Source organism: Labrus bergylta, chromosome 2, assembly GCF_963930695.1.
Source record: "Labrus bergylta chromosome 2, fLabBer1.1, whole genome shotgun sequence".
Taxonomy (NCBI): Eukaryota; Metazoa; Chordata; class Actinopteri; order Labriformes; family Labridae; genus Labrus; species Labrus bergylta.
Window position 1 is genome coordinate 5,657,430 of NC_089196.1, and position 25,228 is coordinate 5,682,657.

General features: G+C 39.7%; 3 protein-coding genes and 1 long non-coding RNA gene across 6 annotated transcripts; 2 read left to right on the forward strand and 2 right to left on the reverse strand.

The window, feature by feature from the left end:
* On the forward strand, positions 1-3,518 carry im:7150988 (Golgi-associated plant pathogenesis-related protein 1). Of its 3 annotated transcripts, none has more exons than XM_020645468.3 (6): positions 1-128; positions 1,017-1,043; positions 1,171-1,380; positions 1,795-1,872; positions 2,182-2,331; positions 3,329-3,518. In XM_020645468.3, exons 2-6 carry the CDS (start codon positions 1,037-1,039, stop codon positions 3,409-3,411), a joined length of 528 nt encoding a protein of 175 aa, XP_020501124.1. In that variant the 5' UTR covers positions 1-128; positions 1,017-1,036; the 3' UTR covers positions 3,412-3,518. The 3 variants fall into 3 exon arrangements, with proteins under 3 accessions (XP_020501124.1, XP_020501122.1, XP_020501123.1); XM_020645466.3 differs by lacking the exon at positions 1-128 and adding an exon at positions 778-910; XM_020645467.3 differs by lacking the exon at positions 1-128 and adding an exon at positions 779-910 and having other exon boundaries at positions 3,306-3,518.
* A 2,738-nt stretch (positions 3,519-6,256) lies between these two features.
* On the reverse strand, positions 6,257-9,354 carry LOC109992739 (uncharacterized). The gene is made up of 3 exons (XR_002278341.3): positions 9,224-9,354; positions 8,922-9,107; positions 6,257-8,739 (listed from the first exon to the last, which is right to left on the reverse strand). It is a non-coding gene; the product is annotated as an uncharacterized lncRNA (long non-coding RNA).
* A 9,171-nt stretch (positions 9,355-18,525) lies between these two features.
* LOC109992734 (tubulin beta-1 chain) lies at positions 18,526-21,400 on the forward strand. Its single transcript, XM_020645469.3, has 4 exons — positions 18,526-18,685; positions 19,496-19,604; positions 20,014-20,124; positions 20,220-21,400. The coding sequence occupies exons 1-4, from the start codon at positions 18,629-18,631 to the stop codon at positions 21,278-21,280; spliced, it is 1,338 nt and encodes a 445-aa protein (XP_020501125.1). The 5' UTR covers positions 18,526-18,628; the 3' UTR covers positions 21,281-21,400.
* A 543-nt stretch (positions 21,401-21,943) lies between these two features.
* Positions 21,944-24,720, reverse strand: bcl2l16 (BCL2 like 16). Its single transcript, XM_020645470.3, has 3 exons — positions 24,520-24,720; positions 23,831-24,413; positions 21,944-22,083 (listed from the first exon to the last, which is right to left on the reverse strand). Exons 2-3 carry the CDS (start codon positions 24,311-24,313, stop codon positions 21,955-21,957), a joined length of 612 nt encoding a protein of 203 aa, XP_020501126.1. The 5' UTR covers positions 24,314-24,413; positions 24,520-24,720; the 3' UTR covers positions 21,944-21,954.
* Positions 24,721-25,228: the final 508 nt, after the last annotated feature.

Consider the following 25,228-nt stretch of genomic DNA (forward strand, 5'->3'; position numbering starts at 1 on the left):
TTGGTCTATAAGGTCTTACTTCCTGCAGCACCAGACCACAAACACATGACAGGTTTATATCGCGTGTGCTGCAGGTGGTTAAGAAACAGTGCTGTTGTGATATTCAGAGTCCGCAGTGAAGCTTTTGGGTAAGTGGCTCTTCATTTCACTTTCATTATGAAACTTTTAAGGGATATGTGGTCCACACAAGCATGCATTAAGGTACAAGAAGTGCAGTGTTTTATAGTTAGCTAATGAGATCCATGTGCTTTTGAAGTCTTCTGCTTGTCTGTGTTAAGTATGGGCCTCGACTCGTTAAAAACCAGCAATTGCAAATGAAGGCTGCAGATTGGCATGAAGGAATCCGTCTTGTACTGCAGGAGTTAACCACAAACTGTTTGACAATGCCTTCACTCATCGCCTCTTTGTTTACATGATTTTTTGGTGGCAAAAATTAAGTCTGCTCTGTAATTGCATTATTAACCACTTTTAGTAAAAAGATCCAGGGTTGTAACCCCGGCCAAACAGCAAACCTGTTCATAATCTGTGGATTTACTCAGATATATGAGCAAACCCTAAACAAATCAATACCAAGAAACCAGAAGAATGCACTAACTATGTCAGTCTTGAAAACTTTTAGAAAAATATTTTTATGCCTGTTGAATCGGGGAAATCAGTGATACTGTAGAATTTAACAGGGCACATAAAGAATGTGGAATATCCTGCAAATGACAACACTGAGTCATTTTCAAAAGCCATAAGTGGCACAGAGAAATAATTACAGGCAAGGCATGTCAGTGGGATGGGTGTCAGTCTCCTCCTTCATGCGGATGAGGCGGGAGAGCTCAGGCTGCTGTACATAAATACATGACTCCTGATAGGAGCACTGTGCTGTACACATCACTTAAGACTTTTAGAAAACAACCACAAGGTAAGACGGGCGATTATTACTGTCATAGGAGGGCATTTGTGTTTCCTGCTACTATAGCTAAGACCTGTATTTGTTTGTTTGATGTATTTTTCTTATTGAATTTCAGCCTTCCTCACCACAGACAGAATGGCAGGTGAGTGCATGTTTATTTCACACAGGGCAGGATTCATCCTCCTCCATTAACTTGCAGACTCAGTGCTCACACAGGATATGTTTCCTCTGAGCTCATAGATTTATGATAATGTTTTTATAATCGGCAGATGCAAGCTTCATGCAGGAGTTCCTGGAAACGCACAACGCCTACAGAAAGAAGCACAACGCACCGCTGATGAAATACAACAGCAATATGAACGAGACAGCTCAGAAATGGGCCAATCACCTGCTGGCTGAAGGCGTCTTTGAGCACAGTCAAACTAATGATGGAGAGAACATCTACAACATGTTCAGCTCAGCAACCATCAAACTGACAGGTTGGATGTACTTTTTTTTTTCCAGTTCTGTACTTCAGCTGTTAACTTTGTAAATCAGAACTTTTGAAGCTGCACCATAAACTAAAGATGTTTACCATAGCAACAAAAAAAAAACAGCCATTTACTCTTGACTCACTTCTCTGGATGCATGGCTCTTCTTTATCAACAATAATAATAATTCTGCAATATGTTTGAGATTATAAAACCCACCTTTTATTTTAACATACATTTGCTTCCTTAAGCAAAATAGTTTTTTTGTATGTAAGAATCCTACTGTTGCTATGCAGTGTGCAGGTAAACTAAACTGTTAGTTTCTGACTTTTATCACTGAGATTGAAATAAAAGAATAGATCGTAAGTGCGTCCACATGTCTGTTTGATTGTTTTGAGCAGTTTCTCCTCCTTCACATTATAGGTAAAGAAGCTGTGGATTCATGGTACGGTGAGATCAAAGATTACAACTGGAGCAGCCCTGGATTCAGCGGAAACACTGGTAAACTCAACCCCCCTCATTGAACCCACAATCAATTAAATATTTGTAGATGAGTGTAAAAGCATTTATACCTACTTTTCTTGAATTCATCATTACTTAATGACTGAAACATAAAAAAGAATCAATATATATATTTTTTTTATTGCTATGAATTGTTGTAAAATTAAGTGGAACAAATTACAAATTCACAAGTTTATCATAGTTTCTATATGGTTTTAATTTAAGATAATGTAATACATTTATGCATTAATATGTATCTATAGAAGAAGTCACACAGCACCACCTTTCAGCCTGTGTTTCCTGCCGCAGGTCATTTCACTCAGGTGGTGTGGAAGGCGAGCACTGAGCTGGGCGTGGGCGTGGCCACTGACGGCAACAAGGTGTTTGTGGTCGGGCAGTACCGGCCAGCTGGAAACATGAACATGAGCGGGTACTTTGAGGAAAACGTCCACCGAGGAGGTAACATTTGACCAGGATTGTGCCTGTTTTACTCTCTTGATATGAGATTAACATTCATCCTACCGACGTTTTTAACATGCAAGGATTAAAAACTAAAAAAACGACTGTAAATGATTTATTTGAAACCATAAGATATGTATTTGATTCTATCTGGAGAGATTTTATTGAAATCATAAAGCAGCAGTCCGGTATGACTAGAAGTGAGTACCTCGGTATGATTTGGATAAAACACATTAACAGAAATTAACAAAGTTCAGTTAACTTTGATGAGTTTCTTGCAGAGGAGCTGCTTGTCAACATGCAAGGCAGGAAACTGCCCCTGAGGTCTCACAAACTCTAAACCACAGCAGCGGCCCAAAATGGGCAAATTTTGCAATGACTGTAGGAAACGTCCCTAAGGGGGCCCCATCTGACAGCACTCACTCTAAAACCAAAGTTAGTCAACCAAAAAAATTAAGAGGAATTATCCGTCCAGTAGAGAAAACAGAAACAGGGGGAAAAAAAGAGGTAATGGAGTAAGCATCGAGACACTGGCAGACTTGTAGGGCCCCCAAATATTTCTTGCCTGGGGTCCCAACTGACTCTAGACACACACACACACAAAATCAGATTTAAAAGAAATTAAGAACTGCAACAAACTTAAGGACTTATACAATATTTGGAGGTATTGAATCACATGCATGCCTGTTTTTTATATTCAAAGATGTAAATATCAGAGAGGAGAATTCTGCAGGAGCTGTAGATGTTAAACCTCTTTTGCTCTTTACACAGAGAGCTGAAAGTATGACATATTTGCTCTGCTGTTTGTGATATAACTCATCATGTTACTCTAAATGCACCATCTACTGTAACTAGATATGGTTCTTATCATGTTGTAGGTGTGAAGAATATTCTCCTTAGTGTTTCTGCAGCAGCTTGTCCTTCTTTAGTTTTATCATTTACAAGCCTCACCAGCGCTCACTGTCGTCTTCCAGAGTAAAGGCTGTGCATTTTACAGCTGGCGGAGAGCCGGGTGGAGCAGACAAACCCAACAGTGAAGGAGGAGGAGCGAGCCCGAAGAAAACATGCACACTTCTGTAAAAGACCCTGCAGCGTCCCTGCTGACCCCAACATCTCACTGCTGGATCCTCAGTGATGTAAATACGTTTTAATAAATACAATAAAAACCCTCATTGTCTTAAAAAAAATGTCTGGACTCAGAGTGCTTTAAATGGAGGTTATGTTCATAAGCCCTGTAAGGCCAAAAAATGTCAAATAATTATCAGAAAATTCAAATTTTTTCACTCACTAAAGATGCAGAGGTATATAAGACAAAGACAAATATAATTAATTTGTCTTTATCGTGTTAAAGAATATCAGAATATTTTCTAATATGTAAGAAAAAAGATACATCCAGTGTATTCAGGGGGAAACTGTCACTTTATGATTGTCTTATTGTTCATAAGCAGATTGTTATTAGCTATGTTACCATCATTATCTGTCAAACACCATGCTTAGACTGCTCTGCACTCACACACGTCCATCCTGCAACAGTTTCTTTTTATTAAAGGGAATCATCGTTTTACTCTCACACACCTGGGCATTACTTTCATGCTTTCAGCACCTATGACTCTTATGATAACTCGTAATATTTCACTCTGACAATCACACCACATGCATGATCAGTAATGTAAACATGTCTAATTATTCACATTAATGATAGAGGCTGTATTTTATTATCCAGATGTGTTGTATTTTTTATACTTTTTTTGGTGGGATTTTGGTGCAAAGCTGAGATACAGAAATTCAATCCCTTATTTTATACTAACGAAAATCAACAATTAACCATTATGTAAAAGTGTCTTTCTCTCCAGAAGAAACAACTGAAGAACCTGTCCATGTGAATTTAGTTCTAAAGAGTTCCACCAGGTGGCGACATAATGCATCAGAACCACAGACTGCATTAAAAGAACATGTTTATATCATTCAATGATCAGAAGAGGTTTCCTCTCTGCATGATGCCAGTGTGAGAGAAAACACGATTATTCAGCGTTTATTTTTATACACGTATGATTTATTAATTATTTTAAGTATCATTATAATTTATTTTATTCTGTTTGATGAACCTCTCATTGTTGATAATTCTATTTATTATCAACACTTCTTACCATAATCACTTCATTTTCATGTTTATGTCTTCTTCAAATTTACTAGGTACTTTAAACTACAGTTAATGTGTTGACATTTTGACTGATTAATTAATGTATTGATTCATTGGTTGATACATTTGTCGATTACTGGATTGATTAATATATTAGTTGATAAATTGCCCGATTTGTTGATTTATTGATTGATTGATTGATTGATTGATTAGGTTTGTTGCTGGTGACCAAGCGGCTTGTGCGGCGCAGACAGTAGTCCTGAAAGCTAATTTGGTTAAATAATAATTGTTTGGATATTTAATATGGTCTAATCTGGGTTAATAAAGAATTACTTAAACTTTAACTTGGTGTTGTTTTCCATTTTTGTTGTGACTTCCTGAGCCGGGTCATGACATGTGATGATTTATGTTAATGATTTACTTATATTTATTTGATGACATTTTCTTTTCTAATTGCAGAATACAGCTCTACCTAGTCAGTTTACAGATATAACAGAGGGTGACCAAGTTTCTCTGTATTTCAGTGGGAGACAGAAAAGCAATTTAACAAAGTTTTATTCATAGAAATTTATTTATTTATTTTAAAAAGTATTCTCAATTTTGTCTTGTGGAAGTCGGGAAGATAATGATTAGACGTTTGAATCTTTTCAGAGATTTGCTGTGTAATCCTGAATTATTATTCCTATAACCTGCTGCTGCTCCTATAATACTGAGAAACTGCAGCCCATCATCATCATCATCATCATCATCATCATCCTCACTGCCCTATACCTTTTTATCAAAGGTGTGTTTGGAGAGCAGGTAACCACACAGTTCACTTCTGTAACGTCATGCAAACATGCAGCTTGTCAGGAGGACGATTACAGATACACATGAATGCTCTGTCTGATGGTATAATGTGCTTCTGTCCAGGTATGAAAAGCAGGACGATATGCTTGGAAGACATTTACATCATCATCAAACAGGTCAAAAGCATTCTTGAAATATTTGCCTAACCTCCCAGTCAACTCAGTGTTCAGCTGACACAGAGTGCCCCCTTGTGGCCGTTGGAAATATACCTTTCATTCATCTGCAGGCCTTGCAGACATGACAGAAACCAGAACCGTTCTTTCTTTGAGGTTAATCTTAGTACATCTGTTGTTGCTGATTAAAGGATTGATATAATGAATCCAGTGTGCACAGTTACCTGTACATGTAGTTTATTCTGTGTTGTGGATCTCAGGAGTTTTGAAAGAATCTCTGACGGTAGGACCAAATCAAGATGTCATTTTATTTTCATAGAAAGAGGAAAATATCTCAGCGGCAATAGTATGAAATGTAGAAAACTTCAAATGAATGATAAAAAGTCTCTAAAATGAAACAACTGACCAATGTATTTTCATTTGACATTTCGTTGCATTTTGCAGAATTCAACTTGGCAGGCTTTTCAGCTGTACTGACTTACAATCATCTGCCTTTGGAGGACTTAGGTCACAACTTTTTGTTTTTGGACTAACAGATATGAGCACAAAGGTCAGAGTTCAAGATGTAAATGGCATGACCAAGTAGTATGTCAAAATTGTGTGCATACTGCATGCAAACAAGGTGCTGTAAAGGCAGCAACAGTGCATGCAAGACAAAATTACTGCATGTCACTATCTGTAAATGGTTACTAACCACATATTACCCTGGGAGCTCCTGAGCTCTCACGTCCGAGCAGTGGAGGTTCTAGACCACTTTTACTGAGGGGGCCAGTTGTTTTGTCAAAGGGGCACATTCTACTGAGGACAAAAAGAGACAAAGATATTCATGCTTTAATAATGTTTAATGGCATCTTAACAAAAGATAGCGGACAACATAAAATACCATGATTGGTATTTGTTTCGGTGTTTCCGTAATAGTATTTAATACTGCATTACATTCCTACTTTTCAAAGGGAAATATTACACTTTCTTTTTTTTTACAACTAGTTACAGTTACTTTGCAGATTAAGATTCACATAAATAATATACAGTACAAAAAAACATGTTAAGAGTTTACAAATTACAATATTGAAAATAATAAAATATCCCTGTTAGGATATTCTTTGCTGCAACACATCTTTGTAGTGATCAATGAACAATGAATTAAGCTCTACTTTACTAGTGTCTCTAGAATTTCACATTAAAGCAACTGTATTCTGCGGTTTTTGTGATTTTTGGCAAACCGATCAATAAATAAATCAAGATTCAAAACCTTTGCCCTTGTAGACTCAATACTTAATACACCCAGATTGCTCAATCTCTCATCCGTTATGGTGGACCTGAGGTAAGTTTTCACCAGTTTCAGCGTAGAAAAACTACGCTCACAAGAAGCAGTACTCACTGGGCTAGCGACTGCAATTTTGCAGAGTCTGAAAAGCTAAAAAAACACTTCTTTATAGGGCTCAATGAACAGCACTAGCTCTACTGTACTAGAGGGTCTCTGCATTCCAGACTGTATTTTCCTTTCTAGAATTCGTCTGAATTGATGTAGTTCATGCCCCAAGTCATCAATGTTTGAATCATCGAGCAAATGCAAATGCAAATAGAGCTGTATCTTGCAGGAATGCATCACTTTTGGGGTTTAGAGCTTGGATGCTATTTATTAATTGACAGTTAGTCTTTGAAAACCTTCTTATCAATGACGGGGTAGAAAAAGGCTGTACGAAACCTGTTTTTATCTGGTTCTGATGCTCTCTGACCAACAGTACTCAGTACACAGTGTTCATTGAGTTTGGAGCTTTTTTGTCGTTTGGCAGCTGGCTGTGTTGGCTGCTGACTGTGGCTGTGTGTCTGTTGCAGTATCACATCGCTCAGAAATGTTCAACACATCATCCCACAAGTTATTAAAAAATGACTCCTGCCTAAAGTCATTCAATGTCTGAACCAAAGCTTCAACTAAATCAACAGCTTTTGAAATGTCAAGTGATGAACACTGTAGCATATCAGAGAGAAGTTTTGTTTCTCCAAACACTTTACGGAGTGTAACAAAATGCACAATGAATTCAAGATCTATCTGTGCCAGCAGACCTCGAGCCTCAACAGATCTTTCACCTTTGTGTTCTTGGGCTATCTCTTGCACTACTCGCTTAAGGGCAGGCAATCTATCCATGATGTTACGTAGAGCTACAAATCGACATGCCCATGGAGTGTCACTCAATCGTGGTAGTTCTCTTGGTGCACCTTCGTACATCTCTTTTTGTATAGTTAGCCATTTAGGATGGACATGTGAGCCAGATGTGAACACATATAGTTTTTCTAGTAAGGAGAAGAACTCCTCTGCCGCTGGGACAGCTTTGACTGTATCCACTAAAACTAAGTTTAGACAGTGGGCATTGCAATGGATGTAAAAGGCATATTTTGCTTGCTCTTTGATTCTAGCTTGGACCCCGGTACGCTTACCACTCATGACTGCAGCACCGTCATATGCTTGGCCTACAAGCTTGTTTTTATATTCTAGACCATGAACATCCAAAATGTGGATTATTTCTTCAGTAAGCCCCGCTGCATCTAGCTTCTCGGCAGATTCAAAATGAAGAAAACTCTCCTTAATAGCTCCATTGAAGTAGTACCATAGAACTAGAGAAATCTGTTCTTTTTTCTTTCGTCTCATCTGTCATGATGCTGAAGACTTCACTTTGTTTCACTTCTTCTGTAATTTCAGTTCGAACCATTTCTGCCAAACAATCCAGAACCTCATCCTGAATGATTTTGCTCGTGTACTTCGCATTACGAATGGAAGTTAGTCTTTTTTTAACAGTTTTGTCATGGTTAGCAATTGTCTCTAGAATTGCCCTGAAGTTCCCTTTATTATCTGAGACTGCAGACTCATCATGTCCTCTTTGAGTAATGTTTTGTGTGGCAGTAAGTAGTAGCACTTCCTCTATGGTTTTTATGTATTCCTGATTTTCTGTAACCAGTCTGTTATGTTCCTTGTTTAGGACATTTGGCAATGTTGAATTTTTTGCTACAGATCTCTTTCTCTATGTAATCATTGGATGTTTATGCCTCTCAGACTTGGCATGGATTGCAAAATCCCCCCTCTCTGTAGGTTGCTTTCTTCCAGTTTTTGAATCCGGATGGTGAGTCAAAAACTGAGTCTGTGCTATTAGGGGCGCTAAAATGTCTACAGGCGTAACAATATGCTGGGTCTGATTGTTTGGAGTACTCAAGCCAGGGGTGTATGCTGTACCAGGAGGCCTTGAAGCGCCTTCTCCTGTCCCCCGTCAAGGTCCGTGGAAACAAGGTCATGTTGGGCTGCATCGGTGGCTGTGGAGAAAGTCAAACCAAATCATATGGCACATATTTCACTAGCAATCAAGAAACACCAGTTATAGGCTATCTACAATTATAAATCAATGACATGAAGGAGAATTTGATTTCTTCTCAATCATAAGACAACACACTTCTACATGGACACACATTCTAAACTTCAATTCAACATCACACACCTGATGGTCCAGTGCTTGTGGATGCACCTGTGTCCTCTTGTGTCTCACTCTCTGGACCTTCATCTGCATCATCTTCCTTCTCTGTGTCCTCACTGTCATCTGTCAAGTCCCCTGGCTTTCTCCCCCTGACGCTCTCCACTCCCTGTGCTCCCTCAACACCTGGATCATCTGTGTCTGTTTCTATGTCTATTAATGCAAGCAAACGTTTAACTTTTAAGTTAGCTAACTAGTCAACAACAACATTTCCTGACCAGTCTTACCTCGTAACAATTAGGCTACACGAATAAAAATGTTTTGCTCACCTTAAATCTTACGTGTCGATGTTATTGGTCTCTGACATTAGACTCTTGATTGTTTACTTCCGGTAAGATCTGGCAGTGGCGGGTAACGTCGTCAGCGGATGCAGCGTCAGTGTACCGCTCTAAAGGGTCCGACGAGAATCTTGAGCCCACAGAATTAGAATGACTAGTTCCATTCATGGTTGTTGATTTGACGGGGATGACCTCTCTTTTCATTTAAGCTCTGTGGTTGAGCCACAATTGTTCGGCCTTTCGCTTTCGCATCAGCGCAATATCATCGAAATTAATTATTGTTTTATTAATATGCTCTTCGTTTGGAGGGGGGGGGGGGGGGGGGGATTGATAGCTCAGTGTTACAGGAGCACTGGCCCCTGTTGGCCCCTCCCCAGAACCGCCAGTGTGTCCGAGCCTTGCTGCTATGGACCCCCCTTGTCCCTATCCTTCTTCCTGCATCTTATCCCATCTAAGGTCAAAGTCAGGTATCTTTATTGTTCTCACAGGGAAATTTGTTTGCAGCCGGAAATATACAAATACATAAACAACACTTAAGAATAATCCAACTAACATTAGGTGCATAAATACATTAAACATGAAAGCCCAGATGCTCCAGTCGATAAAAGTGATAACAGTGAAAGTGCAATGTGCAATGAGCAGGAAATTAAAATTTAACTGCTATTTAATTTTGCAGTTGGATTTTAATTTCTTATCTGCCCCTATCCCATTTTTCAAGCCCCGCACAGTTTCGGCAGAGGGCTGTTCATCATGAGCCTGGTTTTACCCAAGATTTCTGCCTCTTAAAAGGACGTTTTGCCACTGTAACTTTACTAATGAAAAACCTTGAGACTTTGTAAAATAAAAAAGAGTAGGGTCTTCTATATATACAAATAAAGATTGATTGATTGATTGATTGATTGATTGATTGAAACTACTTCAGATTAAGAATCAGCTGTATGTATACAAATACAAGGAATCTAACTCCAGTTATTTATGCTTCTATTAAAGTACACACAAGAAGATTTTTCAGGATAAAAAAAAACAATATTCAACCAAGATCTATACATAGTAAAATTATTAATGTTCATATGCATCATAAGAATATGAAGCATTAACACTCCAAGACAGTATGAAAAAAAGACAATAATGCCATGTTGAAGTATACAAGGGTGATGCATAAAATGGCATAACATTTACAAGTGTGCATAGGTCTGCATTTGATGCAGTTGTGAAGTTTACAATTTGTAAACAGGGTCCATTAAACAATAATATATAAAATGTGAATCTAAATCAAATCTTTTGGCACAGTAGTTGTTTGTGTAACAGAGTTATTGCACATAAATTGTTCCTGACTCACAAGGACTGAGTGAATTATTCATCATTGTTCTTTTGTCTGATGTTTCGGTGTGCATGCTCTCTATCGCCCCCCTAGAGAGGAGGAGTTAGAGGAGTTTTGGTTTAAGGAGGGTCATGCCATTATGTTAACTGGACCGGTATATTACTGCTTCGTTATAAATGAACTGCACTCTTCCTATGGTTTGGTTGAGCCACAGCAAAGGCGATGACGTTGATGTTTTCACTGTTTATATGTTTTTTTAATCGATAAAATGTTGCCCTTCTTTTGATGAGACTTTAAAAGCTTCCTTACACTGACTGTACTGCAGAGACAGTGACTAAGCATGAATACATTTCCCACAAGCCCTGCTGCTTCCTGGTCCCTCCCCTTTTGGCATCCTAACATGATGGAATGGATTTTATTATCCTCCAGCTGCCTGCAGTGCGGTCATAAAGCCATTAAAGGAGGATGGCCTTTTTGCTGATATTTGAGCCTGGATATATGATGTATGAATGTTATCATGCAGTAAATGTGAGGTCATCATCTGTGTGCTAAAGTACACAGATCCTTGAAGACACACAGTAAAGAGTGTCAGTATACCATTGTACAGTATAAGACCCTCCCCCGCAGCAGCCAGCTGCAGCAACACCCCACAATATGACTGCTGTTTGTGTGAGCAGATATTCTGTGCAGGGTGGGCGGATTCATTGTGGACTTCCCCTGGACCACGTTGACCATCATTCTGAGTGCATTGTGGGGCTGTGGCTCAGCATTGCCTGCTGGTGACTGTCTGACTGTATTAGCATCAAATGGACTTCCTGACTCAATCCTCTGGAGAGCAGCCAGACAGACACAGGACTCTTAAAGACACATGACGCACAGTAAAGGAAAGGGAAAAATCAATGTTGGAATGCTTTTTAAAATGCTTCAAATAGGATATATGTATCTGGCTAATGGCTCTATAGGCCAAATAATGAATTTATTCTTCCTCCACTTGAGGGATGTTACTTCAGAAATTGCATTAGGGAAAAGGGAAATGCAGTATAATTCAAAGTGTTCTTTTAGCTTTTTGATCTACCTTTACTCCCCTCAATCGACAACTCATGACAGAAATCTTGATATGGACTCTGACCCACATTTTCCCAGCCACAGTAAAACAGCCTCTTACCATATTAAAAATATAGCTTTGAACTAAAGCTCTATGATTCTGTATAAATAAACTTGCCTTTCATGCTTGATTATGCACAGCCCATATTTAAGCAGCTAGCCCTGCTGTTTGTTGCATTTCTGACTGATTATACCTCAGTATTGATATTTATATTAACATCAATATGATACAAAAATATAAAATTATAAATACAGTGATTTAACGTTATTTTAAACACTATGCAGTGCAATTTTTCACAAGGGACAGAGGTTGAGATGGTCACGCTCTGCTAAGCTAGCTCTGCTAAGCTAGACACTTAGCCACAATTTGGTTGTATGCCTATTGTTTCTCTCTCCCTCGCTATCATTAACATTAAGTAGGGCCTAATATAGTAATTTAGAAACTCTAAATGATAAATAAACGTATTGATTTCCCAGATGTTTGTTTTTTATTAGGCTACAGCCAAATATAAATAGGCAACATTTTATTTTAGCTATTGAGGAAGTTAGCAGCTAGCTTATGCAGGCCTGTTGCTTTAGCTGTCAAACTGGTTGCCTCTGTATTTGGGAACGTGTTTTAAGAGCAAACAATAGTCTATAATTATCATAAAAGCTGTAAATCCTATTATAAGGGAGAATAGCCCAACATTTTAATGTCATAAGACTTGTTTCTCAGTCACTGTGAGAATGAGGCCAACATCTCATTTCTACGCCAGCTAACAGCGCTTCTTGTGTAATAGATGTTTGAAGGACTTCCATTTGCTTCTCCATGCGGGTGAAGAGTTTTATCAAGTGATTATTTTAGCATGTGGGATACATTTCTTGACATCTTTCGATCTCTGGAGTAAATGGTTGCAAGATGTTCAGCAATTTCCTCAAGGAAATCATTAGCTCGTCACCTTCTGTAAGGATGTTGTTCCTAACCAGAACTCAAATCTAAGCAAGTGATTTTTGTCCAATTTTTGATGACAAAAATGTCTCATTTACACCTTTTATAAACCACATATAACCTGACAAGTCCAGATAAACATCTGATCTCAAGATAAGCAGAACATAAGGCCTGAATTGCTTCTAACCAGTCAAAAAGAATCTGCCAATGGGGCAAGTAATTTTTGTATCTGGAATTTGTATTGACTAATTTAGAAAAATCATCTAATATTTATACTTACCAATTATTTTAAGTAGAATTTTCTTGTCCCATTGTCAGATATTTTTACAGTCAGTTCAGGCCTTATTAATTGCTCCTTATGAACCCCAAATACGATGATTATCTGGTCCATATTGTGCATGCATGTGCTGAATATGGCTTACATGGAGTTATGAGACATTTTCAAACAGAAATTAGATGAACACACTTAAATTTGAGTTTTTGCAGTGTAAAGTTAACGTAGTCATGTCTTTAGTCTCACTCACAATCAAACGTGTTTACACTGGCATGATATGTCTTTTCGTGTTATTAGGGTTAGATTCCTGACTTAACTCCATTAAAATGTTATTGTGTCTTTTTATATTAGTGGTGCATTATTTTCACTGTGTTTCTTTGGTATTATTTTATTGTAAGTATAACTAAACAGTGTTTCATGTCAGGCATCAGTGGCCACCTAAACCACCCTCATCTAGCATATTTGAAACATCTCTGTTTAAGTGTATTCATCGTGTTTCTTTCCCAGCTATCCTGTTGTATCTCACTGTTTCTTCAACAAAGCCAGCTCAGGGTGTAATCTGCAGGTCAAACAAACAGCATGCCTGACACACTATGATCATGTCTGATGTGGGTCTGTGGCCTGGAACTGTTGGGACTGGCTGAATACTGGAGACTCAGTAACCTGATATGAGAGTGAATCAGTGTTTCTCTCTGCAGACGTACGTTACATGAGCCCAGCTGCTCCTGCCTAACACCTGTCCATTCCGATTAACCCACAATATCCACATTACAGGACCAGGCCCACAGTGGAAGACTACTCCCACAGTTTGCGAGTTATTGTTCTCAGTATAATACAAGTTATAGCTGGGTTTTTGGCTCCCATGATCTCAATCATTTAGACTAAGTTGGTCATATTTAGTCTGTGCTCTCTTATGTCTGTATCTGCCGTTTTCAATAAAACATGCTAAAAATGATCTGATTTTGTTGTATTTTTTCATGCAAATAGTAAATTCCAATAAAGAGACACCTAAATTATGAGAGCTAAATATTATCCTGATTCTACTCCATTGTTTGATTTCTTCTTGTAAATTTCCACCAAGGGCATGATGGGAAACACAAATTTAGGTGTTGTTTTGGCAACAGTGACCATGACAAACACCCTTTGCAATATACAAGTAAGAGTCCATGCCTGCACATTTGTTATGCTATTCGTGCTATTCCTCATAATCTGTACAACCATAGAGAAAAACGCCCATCCAAACAAAGAGGGCAGGTGCTGAGTCGAGCAAGAAGACCTCTTGAAACAAAGGAAAAGACGGCTCGCACACTACAGGGCTCCAATATTCGTGATAATTTAATTCACCAGGGTAGTGACATTTGTAGCAGAGCTGCTGTTCATCCCACTAAAGTAACATTGAACTGTGTCATCTTAAATTCCGTACCTGATAGTACATACTTTATTGTCATCCGGGGGGATATTTGTTGTCACAGCTTTGGTCTCAGTTGGTACACAGGTTTACATATATGATAACATAGCCAACAAGCTATTGTACTATTGTTGTTTTGGTACATATGTTTTCATAGTATGCTCTTGTTGGTCTGCATTGAGCTGGCTCTCAATTTGTGAAACGACAGTGTGATGATAATTATTATAATCGTATGATCTATGGAGATGTGCTGATAGCTCAAGCTTAATGTCGTGGATATATGAGATTCTTTAAAACATTAAAAATAGACAATAACAAATGAATATTCAAGATTTGTAGAAAATATGGTGTACTTGATATGTTTGCTTTGGTGCCTGTCACTCAAACTACAGAAACAAATACATCAATAAATCATACAAAGCCATGCAAGTTTCTTATTTTGTCCCCAAATCTTTGGATAGTATGTCTCAGAGGCATCGGTCTAACATAATGTTTTTCACTCTCAGCATTGGCAAACAATAAAAGCAACAACACTTTTACAAGAAACAATATCCCACAAACAATGAGGACAATCTACAAATAAACCATCCTTACTTTCTTTTAAAACTATAGACTTATTCCCTTTGAAATGATTAAATATTCAGTGATTTTGCTGGAGACATCTTTTTATTTCATTAATTCCAAAGATGTTCTGCACCACATATTCTCTGTGTTATCTCTTTGTTAAAAAGAGAGTATTTCTGCAACAGTCCTGCTATGTGGTTGTATCTTATGATGTCATCTTGTTAAAGCATTACAGTCGCTGGGCAGGATGGATTCGGGTGTGGCTCTCCCAGCAGCATCTGTTTCCTCTCTGTTATATTGATCTGGCTGCTGGAGGCTGAGTGCTGAATGCTGCAGTATCCTGAGAGATGCTGAGTCATGAGGTAGCACCGTTTCTTTCTACAGAGACGCAGATGTATGCTACTGTTCTGTGAGCACACTGTGGGAAATGCTTTATTGTGATGTGTACTGTACACATACAAAAGCATTAAACAGCAACCCAGTGTGTGCTGAAAGGTTTTTTTTTATGCATCCCGCTCCAGCTGACCTGCTCAAGCTGTCACCACAAACCACTCAAAGCATCCTCCCAAAGAAAGACATCAATGAATAATTAATCAGTTACAGCACAAAGGAGGAGACTGAAGAGGAACAAAACTGACGGAGATCATAGAGCATCCAAAGTCCTGAGGCTGTCTGTAAGCAACACAATGGTTGTTGTTATTGCTTTTTATACTCTTTATTCAAATCATTGAGAACAAATATGTGCAGAGCTCGTCCAGGACTTTAGAAAAACAGAGGTAAATGGCCCAAATTCCCTATAAATTTCAATCAGCAAGACTGAGAGTCTCATGGTATAGCCAAATGCTAATGTAAGCAAAAACACCATCGCACCCCCATGGGCGTGGTTTTGCACACTCTCATGGCTGTCAGAGGAGACCACTGGAGAAACCTCAATACAACATTAACATGTCATCTTGCCTTAACCATAATTTGCAAAGTGGTCACAAAAAAAAAAAAAAAAATCTGCAAAGCATGATGTAATGCACGACTTCCAGGAGAAAAAAGAGGGAGCACTGCAGGAGAGCAATGTTGAGCTACATGCTAAAGTCAGCATGCTAAAATGAGCCTCACCTTTTGGATGAGCAGTCGGATGTGAATAAGACAACTTTATTCACATAAATGATCATTGAGTTTAAATTAAAAATATAACAGATTTATCCTGGTCTGCTTATATCCTCTTTATGAATGCTGTACAGTTTTGGGATCTGTCTTTGATGTAGATGTTTTATAAGATTGCATTTTTTCCCTGGTGTTGTATTTGAAAGATGATTGTTATGGACATGTTTCACCTGACATTTTGAATGTTAGACAGAACCTCAGTTCATGCCTAACAGCCCATTGGTGTGTAAATATGGGTGTGGCTCCCATTTTTCAAAAATTATCCCCTGAAGAAAACCTCTATAGTCGAAACATTTTGAGGCATTTGAGCAAGTGTGTGGGTATATCTCCTTCTTGTATCGCCCTGCACCTACAATATGTGATGTACGTATAACTAGCCCTTTGAATGGAGTGAGATTTTCACATTTAAATATGTGTAATATTTGGATGTGTATACACTAACAATGCTGTTGTATATTGTATATATGAGAATGAGAAAACTAAATTGACTAAATATGTAGGCTATAATGCATATTAAATGTAATTCAGTCAACTTTATTAAGTACAGAGAAGAGCTCCAATACAAACAAAAATATCCAAATCAAATGCTTGAGCAGCTGAAATACCTTAGAGAAATGGACCAGCTGAGAGGCATCTGTAGAGGATTTGTTTTTAGCAGACAAAATTGTTAGAGCTGGCACTGCATGTTTGTCCCCAATCAGCTTCTGCAGACTTTCTGAAAGATAGCCACACGTTCTCTTGTAACAAACCAAAAAATAATGAGACTCAAAGACTGTTCATTATATTCGTCCATATCATCCGCCATGCAGAGAATGGGATTGGCAGCATTCATCAATCACATAGCCTATATACCCTCCAAGACCCTGAGGAGTAACAGCTGCAATCTGAGCAAGTTTGCTTTGCATGTTAACTTACACATTTCTTCAAAAAATTAAGCATCCAAAAACAATAAGAACCACTGTTAAGAAAAATGTAGCACGATTATCCTGACTCATCTCGTCTCTCTGTGACAAAGCTCTGACATGGAGCGAAAAAAAGGAGGCCTTTGTGTGTCAGATTACAATACACACACACATAGGAGACTATGAGCATGACCTACATACTGTACAATATGATAAGCATAGCCATGATGTACCAGAACCAGGCTAAGTGAATACAATTGCATTACTATATTCAGATTTGATGAGACTATTGCTGTTTATGCACCCCTGGAAAGCCTTGGTGAGTGCGTGCTAAAGGACTAATCTACATAGAAATGTATGGTATGTAAAGATACTGTTCTAAAGGCTGTTATATCCATGGAAAGAAATGTTAAGCCCTGTACAAGTAGCCTAAACATACCGGTAAGTCTAATCGTCATGGCGACAAGAACCTGGGAGGGATGCCCCTGCCCCCCTCCAAGTGTCTGGAGACATGATGGCAACTGGCAACACAGACGCAGGAGTGCTGGCATTACAGCCACACACTCGCCTGGCATTCAGATTAACTATTAATAAGCCCATCCGCCCTCATTCCCCAAGTTTACATTTTACAATACAGGATAGACTAATATATCAGGCCTAATTCCATTGTCTTTGCTTCACTCACTGAGCTTATATTGGACCTTAATTAGAGGCTATATACACAGGCTATTTCATATTCAACCATGAAACAGGAGAATTATCTGTATGAAAGCTGAGTCTGATAGGAAAAGTGAATAATCTTTTTTTAAACAACAGGAAAACAGCCTTCTAAAATGAAGACTGTGATGGTGGGATAATACATTATCCTGTTCTTTATTGTCTTAGCAAAGAGTATCAGGCCAAGGTCTTCTGTACACTGTGTTCAAACCCTTAAATCTTAATGTTCCTCAATATGGTGTAGGCCTATGCTTTCTGAGCTGTCATGCTTACGCCTATTCACTGGAACTCTTTTATGATATTATGCTTTTGCCTACTGGTTTAAATTTTGCCCCTTCAAGGCAAACAATGCAGGTTTTCGTTCAATAGGCTGCATAGCAAAAAAGGGGGACACTAATAAGTTAAAAATTGCCGCAGTTTAGCTGAGCTGTACTGAAAAGCATTTTTTCCAAAGAGGAACAGAAATCTGTGCTTTGCAGCCACATCACAATCATGAGCAGCTTCCGCTCCTTGTCCAGTTTCTGCCAAACTGGTTCATTGTGTACCGTTACCAAGCCACGTGGACCGTGGATAACTGTTATTAAAATTGACTCGACGCTTTATAACTACATAAAGTCAACATAGTTTATTAAGATTAGCTGATCGTGAGTTTCATTTTCTTTTTACACGCTTGAATGCGGCTGTGAAATGAATTAAATTTGTTGTCGGTGTCGCATTTCTTCTCCGCCATCATGAGGGAAGTAGGCCAACGTCGACAGATTAGACGGCAGTCATACGTTTGACACGAATGTGATTGACAGACACACTGGACCAATAGTGGAGAAGACATGGACGATTCCATTGGTCTAAATCTGTTCGTGTACATCAAGCGTAAAGAAATGAGCCAACCAACGTTCGAGCTTGAGGGGTAGAGGGCGGGGCTCAGTCGTAGTATAAAAAAGATGGTTGCGCCTTGGAGCACGCATACAGACACGTTAAGTCATTCATCGAAGGAGCCAGGCAACCTCCACAAAAGACAAAATGAGGGAAATTGTGCATCTCCAGGCCGGTCAGTGCGGAAACCAGATTGGTGCCAAGGTTAGTACAGCTTTTTATGTTTTTTTTGTTTTTTGTGCTGTTGAAATCGATGTATTTTAGAGAAGAAACGCCGCGTCCTGTGTGCTTGTGGGCCGCTGCTTTGTGTCGGAGAAGCCACACCCTGCGAGCACCGCTGTGTCCTACTTATGAAAATGTTACTTTAACGTGGAATACAAACATAAAACCTCAAGAGCTGCCCTTATGGGTTGTGACGCGTCGAATTGTAACGAATATAAATCTATTTTCCCTTAATTTATAAATCAGATAAATTGTGTTATTCATGATTTTTGTACGCCGGTTGTTTGAATAACTCAACCGTTAGATATCAGTTAACCACCGTTGAGTGGTTAAAATCATTATTTTACATGATTAACGACGTAATCGGTTCCGCAATGCGAAATAGAGGAAGTGCGTGTTGTGGCCCCTCTTGGCATGTAATGTTATGAATTAAATATATATATTATATAATATTTAATTAATTAATAAACATAAATGTCCGCAGAACCATCCGTTGTCTTGGTAACGGTCACCGGCTCTTGTTGGCGGTTAGTGACGTAGCTTGGAATGTTCGAATTCATAACCAGCCAATCGGCGATGAGGCCGCGCGCGCGTTCTGCTGAACGGCGGGAAGTTGTAGTTGAACAATTATCTAATCAACCTCTATAGACCTGCTACGTCAGCTTTAAAATGAAAGAAATAAGATGCATAATGACCTGCATCCACTTGAACATAAACTGCCTACTCATTCCCCTGTCACTTGTTTATGTTTAATCAGCCAACAATGTCTTCATGAATTTTATTATATTTCAGTTTTGGGAGGTGATCAGTGATGAGCACGGCATTGACCCAACTGGCACATACCACGGTGACAGTGACCTGCAGCTTGACAGGATCAATGTCTACTACAATGAAGCCACAGGTAAGGTTGAATTAGATACTTTTTTGATCCCAGAGGGAAATTCATAGCATCCAGTAGCAGGTTACAAAGACGTACATGACATGAAACATTTCTTACAAATGAAACCACAAAACCTACGCCCCCCCCCTCCCGTATGCATATTAACCCAAAAAAAAAAGATTTAAAGAATACTCCTAGATGAATCAAACTGTGCAATTAACAATAGACTTGTACATAACCTGTGCAGGGATAAAAATATATGTGCAATTTAAACTAGAACCTATAAACAGTTGAGGGAAAAAAATCTGTAATTAGCCCTGAATATAAAAAAGTGTGACCTTCTGAAGTTGTGAATTAGATGTTTTAATAGGCATAAATATTCTGGCTTTTTTTGTGAACATTACCCTCACGTCCTATATGCTTCATTAAGGTGGTAAATATGTTCCCCGCGCTGTGCTGGTTGATCTGGAGCCAGGAACCATGGACTCTGTGAGATCCGGACCCTTCGGCCAGGTCTTCAGGCCAGACAACTTCGTTTTCGGTAATTGTTCATTTGTCCTTACGTTCCTAGCTACTTCTCATTTTGCATTTAAGTACTGTTAAGCTTAATTCCCTCTTTTTCCCTCTCTCTTTTAGGCCAGAGTGGTGCTGGCAACAACTGGGCCAAAGGTCACTACACGGAGGGTGCAGAGCTGGTGGACTCTGTCCTGGATGTAGTGAGGAAGGAGGCAGAGAGCTGTGACTGCCTGCAGGGCTTCCAGCTCACACACTCTCTTGGTGGTGGTACTGGCTCTGGGATGGGCACACTGCTCATCAGCAAAATCCGTGAAGAGTACCCCGACCGTATTATGAACACCTTCAGCGTGGTGCCCTCACCCAAAGTATCAGACACAGTCGTTGAGCCCTACAACGCCACACTGTCAGTCCACCAGCTTGTAGAAAACACAGACGAAACCTACTGTATTGACAACGAGGCTCTGTATGACATCTGTTTCCGCACCCTTAAACTCACAACCCCATCATATGGTGACCTCAACCACCTTGTCTCTGCCACCATGAGCGGTGTTACCACCTGCCTCAGGTTCCCCGGACAGCTCAATGCTGACTTGAGGAAGCTGGCTGTAAACATGGTGCCATTCCCTCGTCTGCACTTCTTCATGCCAGGCTTCGCTCCCCTCACAAGCCGAGGCAGCCAGCAGTACAGGTCCCTCACTGTACCAGAGCTCACCCAGCAGATGTTCGACGCAAAGAACATGATGGCTGCCTGCGACCCACGTCACGGCCGCTACCTGACAGTGGCTGCTATCTTCCGTGGCCGTATGTCCATGAAGGAGGTGGACGAACAGATGCTCAATGTGCAGAACAAAAACAGCAGCTACTTCGTTGAATGGATCCCCAACAACGTGAAGACCGCTGTCTGTGACATTCCTCCCCGTGGCCTCAAGATGGCTGCCACATTCATCGGCAACAGCACAGCCATCCAGGAGCTGTTCAAGCGCATCTCTGAGCAGTTCACAGCTATGTTCAGGCGCAAAGCTTTCCTCCATTGGTACACCGGGGAGGGTATGGATGAGATGGAGTTCACAGAGGCTGAGAGCAACATGAACGACCTGGTGTCCGAGTACCAGCAGTACCAGGATGCCACCGCCGAGGAGGAGGGAGAGTTTGAGGAGGAAGGCGAGGATGACCTTGCCTAAACCTCAAATTGTCCAAAGCTTTGCTGTCAAATCTGCCATGAAAACGTAACGTTCCAACAAAGTCTTTTCCAGTTTTCAGTGTTCTGTCTGCTGTTCATGTGAATAAAAGTTTCTTCTGCATTTTTGAAGTCTTACTGTGTTTAATAGTATTCACAGGCTACCTTCAAATTAATGACATGTATTTATTAGAGTAAAGGCACTACACTGTAGATAAAGTGTAGTTGCATGGCTGGTGTTTTGCCAGAAATACAGATGTAAATAAACATTTAAATCTGTTCTGTAAATTATCTGGAAAGTAGTAATCATGATGGAAATATTGTGGATATAAATGTGGTACATTCAATGTTTTGATATTTTTATTCATTGTACATAAAGGTGCTGCTAAAATTTAGACATGGAGCACATGAATACAGATTACACTAGACTGCACAAATATATAACTGTACATTAAATGCATAAATATTGATTAAATTACAAGCTGTAAGGAAAGTGTTCATCAAATATCATATGCAGTGTTTGGCGTTTGAATTCTACTGATAGTTTGAAGGTAACATACTGATTATCCAGCTTCGTACTAACAAAATGATGCATCTTAAACCACCTCTGCAGACATTTCCATACTGTCGCTCAGTCTCTGACAGTTCCTGGTTGTGGTCGGTAGGTGGCAGTGTTGGCTAAACCACTCTCTTCCAAACGCAGTATGTGAGGATGCTCACAGCCAAGGCCAGCAGAGTCCAACAGCACACCTTCTTCACCTGGCTCTCCAAGCCCTGCTTCGCTCCAAAGCGGGACACAAAGCCGCTCTGTCAACAACAAACAAGTAGATTGAACTCTCAATGAACACAGACATATACTGTAATCATTCAGATTTCTAAGGAACACATTTTAACCTGAATTCTTACTTTAACCTTACGATTGTTGATACAACTTGGATTAAAAAGTCTTAAGAAACCTGTATTTTACAGTTATGATTTTACCCAATTAGTTTGTAGACACAATTAGGACAGCTGTTCGTGTTGTTACTGAATATACTAAACACAAAAAGAATCTGAATGTTCTCTACATGTAAAATAGTGTGATCCTGCAGCAGCAGCTCAACAGATATGACTGATAAACATTTTTATCAAAAATAAATAATTGTGGGAAAAAGCAGATTCAAGTTACATGAAAAAAACATGCAGACATTCTCTGGGGCGCCATTAAACCTTCAAGCTAAAGCTAATGTTCCTGTACCTATACACAACATCCTTGCCTTTTGGGTTATACTTAATTTTTTTTTTTTACAAAGGTTTATTTCTTTATGTCTTTATTTGAGAGACAGGGGCAGTGGGAGATCGAGTAAGAAATCAGGGCGAGAGAGTGGGGAACAACCCGCTGCAGGTCGGATTCAAGCCTGGGCCATTGCTTAGAGGACTCTACATGGGGTCTGTGTATGAACCACTGTGCACCGCGCCCCTCTTTTGGTTATTCATAGACCTCTACTCTTCTTTATGAGACAGTAAGCTTGTGTTTTTGTTTTACACCTTATAACAACAGACCATTTTCTCTGTACATGAGAATCATTTTACTCCTAATCTCCTGAAATCCCAGTGTAGCCTATTTTGAAAAATGAATGACAGACGATTAAAAAAATAAAATTAAACTCATTGGCCCAGGGATGACAATGAAAAGTATCCAAAATAAATATATTTATAGTAAGCCTCTGATCAGACATCTTCTCAAGCCTATTCCTACGCCGGAGTATTTTGAAATGTGTGTCTGAGGTTACATGTGGAGTGTGCACTCAATGAACAACTTCGGTTTGAAGCCAAAAAAAGCTTTTTGTTATGTCGAGTAATGTAGGTAGGTAGGTTGCTTTTCTCAGAGTTTAGAAAAGGATATCTGAGACATTGAAAAACTGTAGTGTGCAGCCTTCAGGTTTCACAGTTCAGATTACTTTAGATGCTCTAAAGGCCCGGAGATAACAATAAGACATGTCATCATTTCTGAACTGATTTTTTAAAAATTGTATTATGTAAAAATATATAAAATGAGTCTAATGCAGCCATCTACCTGATCTTTAATGGGACCCAATATCTCATCAAGTGAATAAGTGACATGATTATTCTATGTAGGATGTAGTGGTACATAGAAGGTCTGAACTTTCCCTAAATAGCCTCTTATATGTCACCAATGTTTATGAAAGTGCACTGCAGTATAGGTTCTCACCTTGTTTGACAAACTGCATTTCAAACTTGAGCTTATTTATTTTCTTAGTGTTATTTCTTCATTCCTTTAAGATCTTATTTGTCATCATATTTTCATATTTAATCTTCTCTTCTGATTGTTGTGGTTGTTTCAGTGAATTTAAAACAGTCTATTTTAGTCTCTCCTTCTCCCTTTCTCGTGATGCTTTTGATGCTGAAATGTGCTCTATAAATAAACTTCACTTGCAGCATGTCGCAGGGATTTTAGTGAGTTTTATACAAATTAAAGTGGTTTTGTATTAAATGGAGAATCAGGTTGTCTGATCTCCACTGTAGATGTTGATATTCCCTCATGAACACTCACCCATCCTCCCTTCTCCCGTATGTCAGGGCAGATGACCCTCTCCACATACGCCCCTATGCTCTCCTTCAGCTGAGGCAGGACCCCCAGCATGCCCCTCTCGTGGCAGTGCAGAGCCATCTGTCCGGCCAGCACATACACAGACAGCACCGCGCTCCAGGCCAGCTCCCTATTGCGCCCCCTAGGGACCGGAGGGAAGAAGTGCTCATCCAGGATGCCTGTGAGCATGGAGCAGGCCGAGTTCTCGGTCACGTCCTGGAAGATACGAGGCCAGCGACGGAAGAAGATGGGGAAGCGGTTGAGGAGCTCGTCCCCGGCGTGGCGCAGGGCGGCAGTGCAGGCTGTCGGGGCAGGACCCATCGTGCCATCTGCCCCCCCTGTGGTCACGTAGTCTATGTAGTCATGGACCATCAGGAAAGCCTCTCTCACCACCGGGTCAGGACTGTTCAGGCCCAGTCTGGCTTCTGGCTCCTCCAACTGGCACATGGACGCCTCCAAATGTGACTTCTCCAAGCTGTAGTCTCAGTCAGCCACAGAGCACGGGAGCATTTCCAAGCAGAAAAGCCATTCCCTAAGTCACACCAGGCTGTCATGGGGGTGTGAGGGATGTAGTATATAAAGAAAAAAAAAGAAATTACCAAAAAAGAGAAGAGTGGTATTAACATGCAGCAAATAAAGAATTTACAACTCACCTTCTGTCCAAATACAAACTCAAGAGAACACAGATAAACAAACAGTAGGCAGGTGAAAGAGAGTCGGGGTCCCAGGGAGTGTGACTTGTTGCAGTCGGACTTAGTCACCCACTACCCCCAACAGCTAAATATAGAGCCCTTGTTGCAAACTGATCTCCTACCTCACATGCAAAGTCGTGTCCGTACTGAAACATATCCCCATTCCAACACAGGAGGAGTCAGGGCTAAATAAATACTACAGAGGACCTGCAGCACTGTAACAACAGCAAACAAAGATCATGCATTACATATGCATGCATGGGTTAGATACTACAGTTAGGATTTTCACATCATTAATTTATTTCTGTTGAAAAATTGTCTAAAAAGTTTACTGGTAATTGTCATTTGTTTTAATGAACCTTTGTACCACATTGATGTTTACAGTTTTTTTTTTTTCAACAGGACTTGCTATAGTGAAAAGTTTTGTGCTCTAAAACACATGGGGGGACATTTCTTTCATTCTTTGTACCAGGCTGTAAAAATGTTAATTTCTGTTGTAAAAACTGGCTTTTTTTTTAATATGGTGTGTATGTGACTTCCTGTACTTCTGCAGCCAGCCTCTAGTGGACACTTGACGAACTGCAGGATTTTTCACTTCCACATCGGCTTCATTTTTCAACAGAGGAGGTTGCCGCTTGATCATGTTGTACTGTGGTATGTGCGGCTCTGT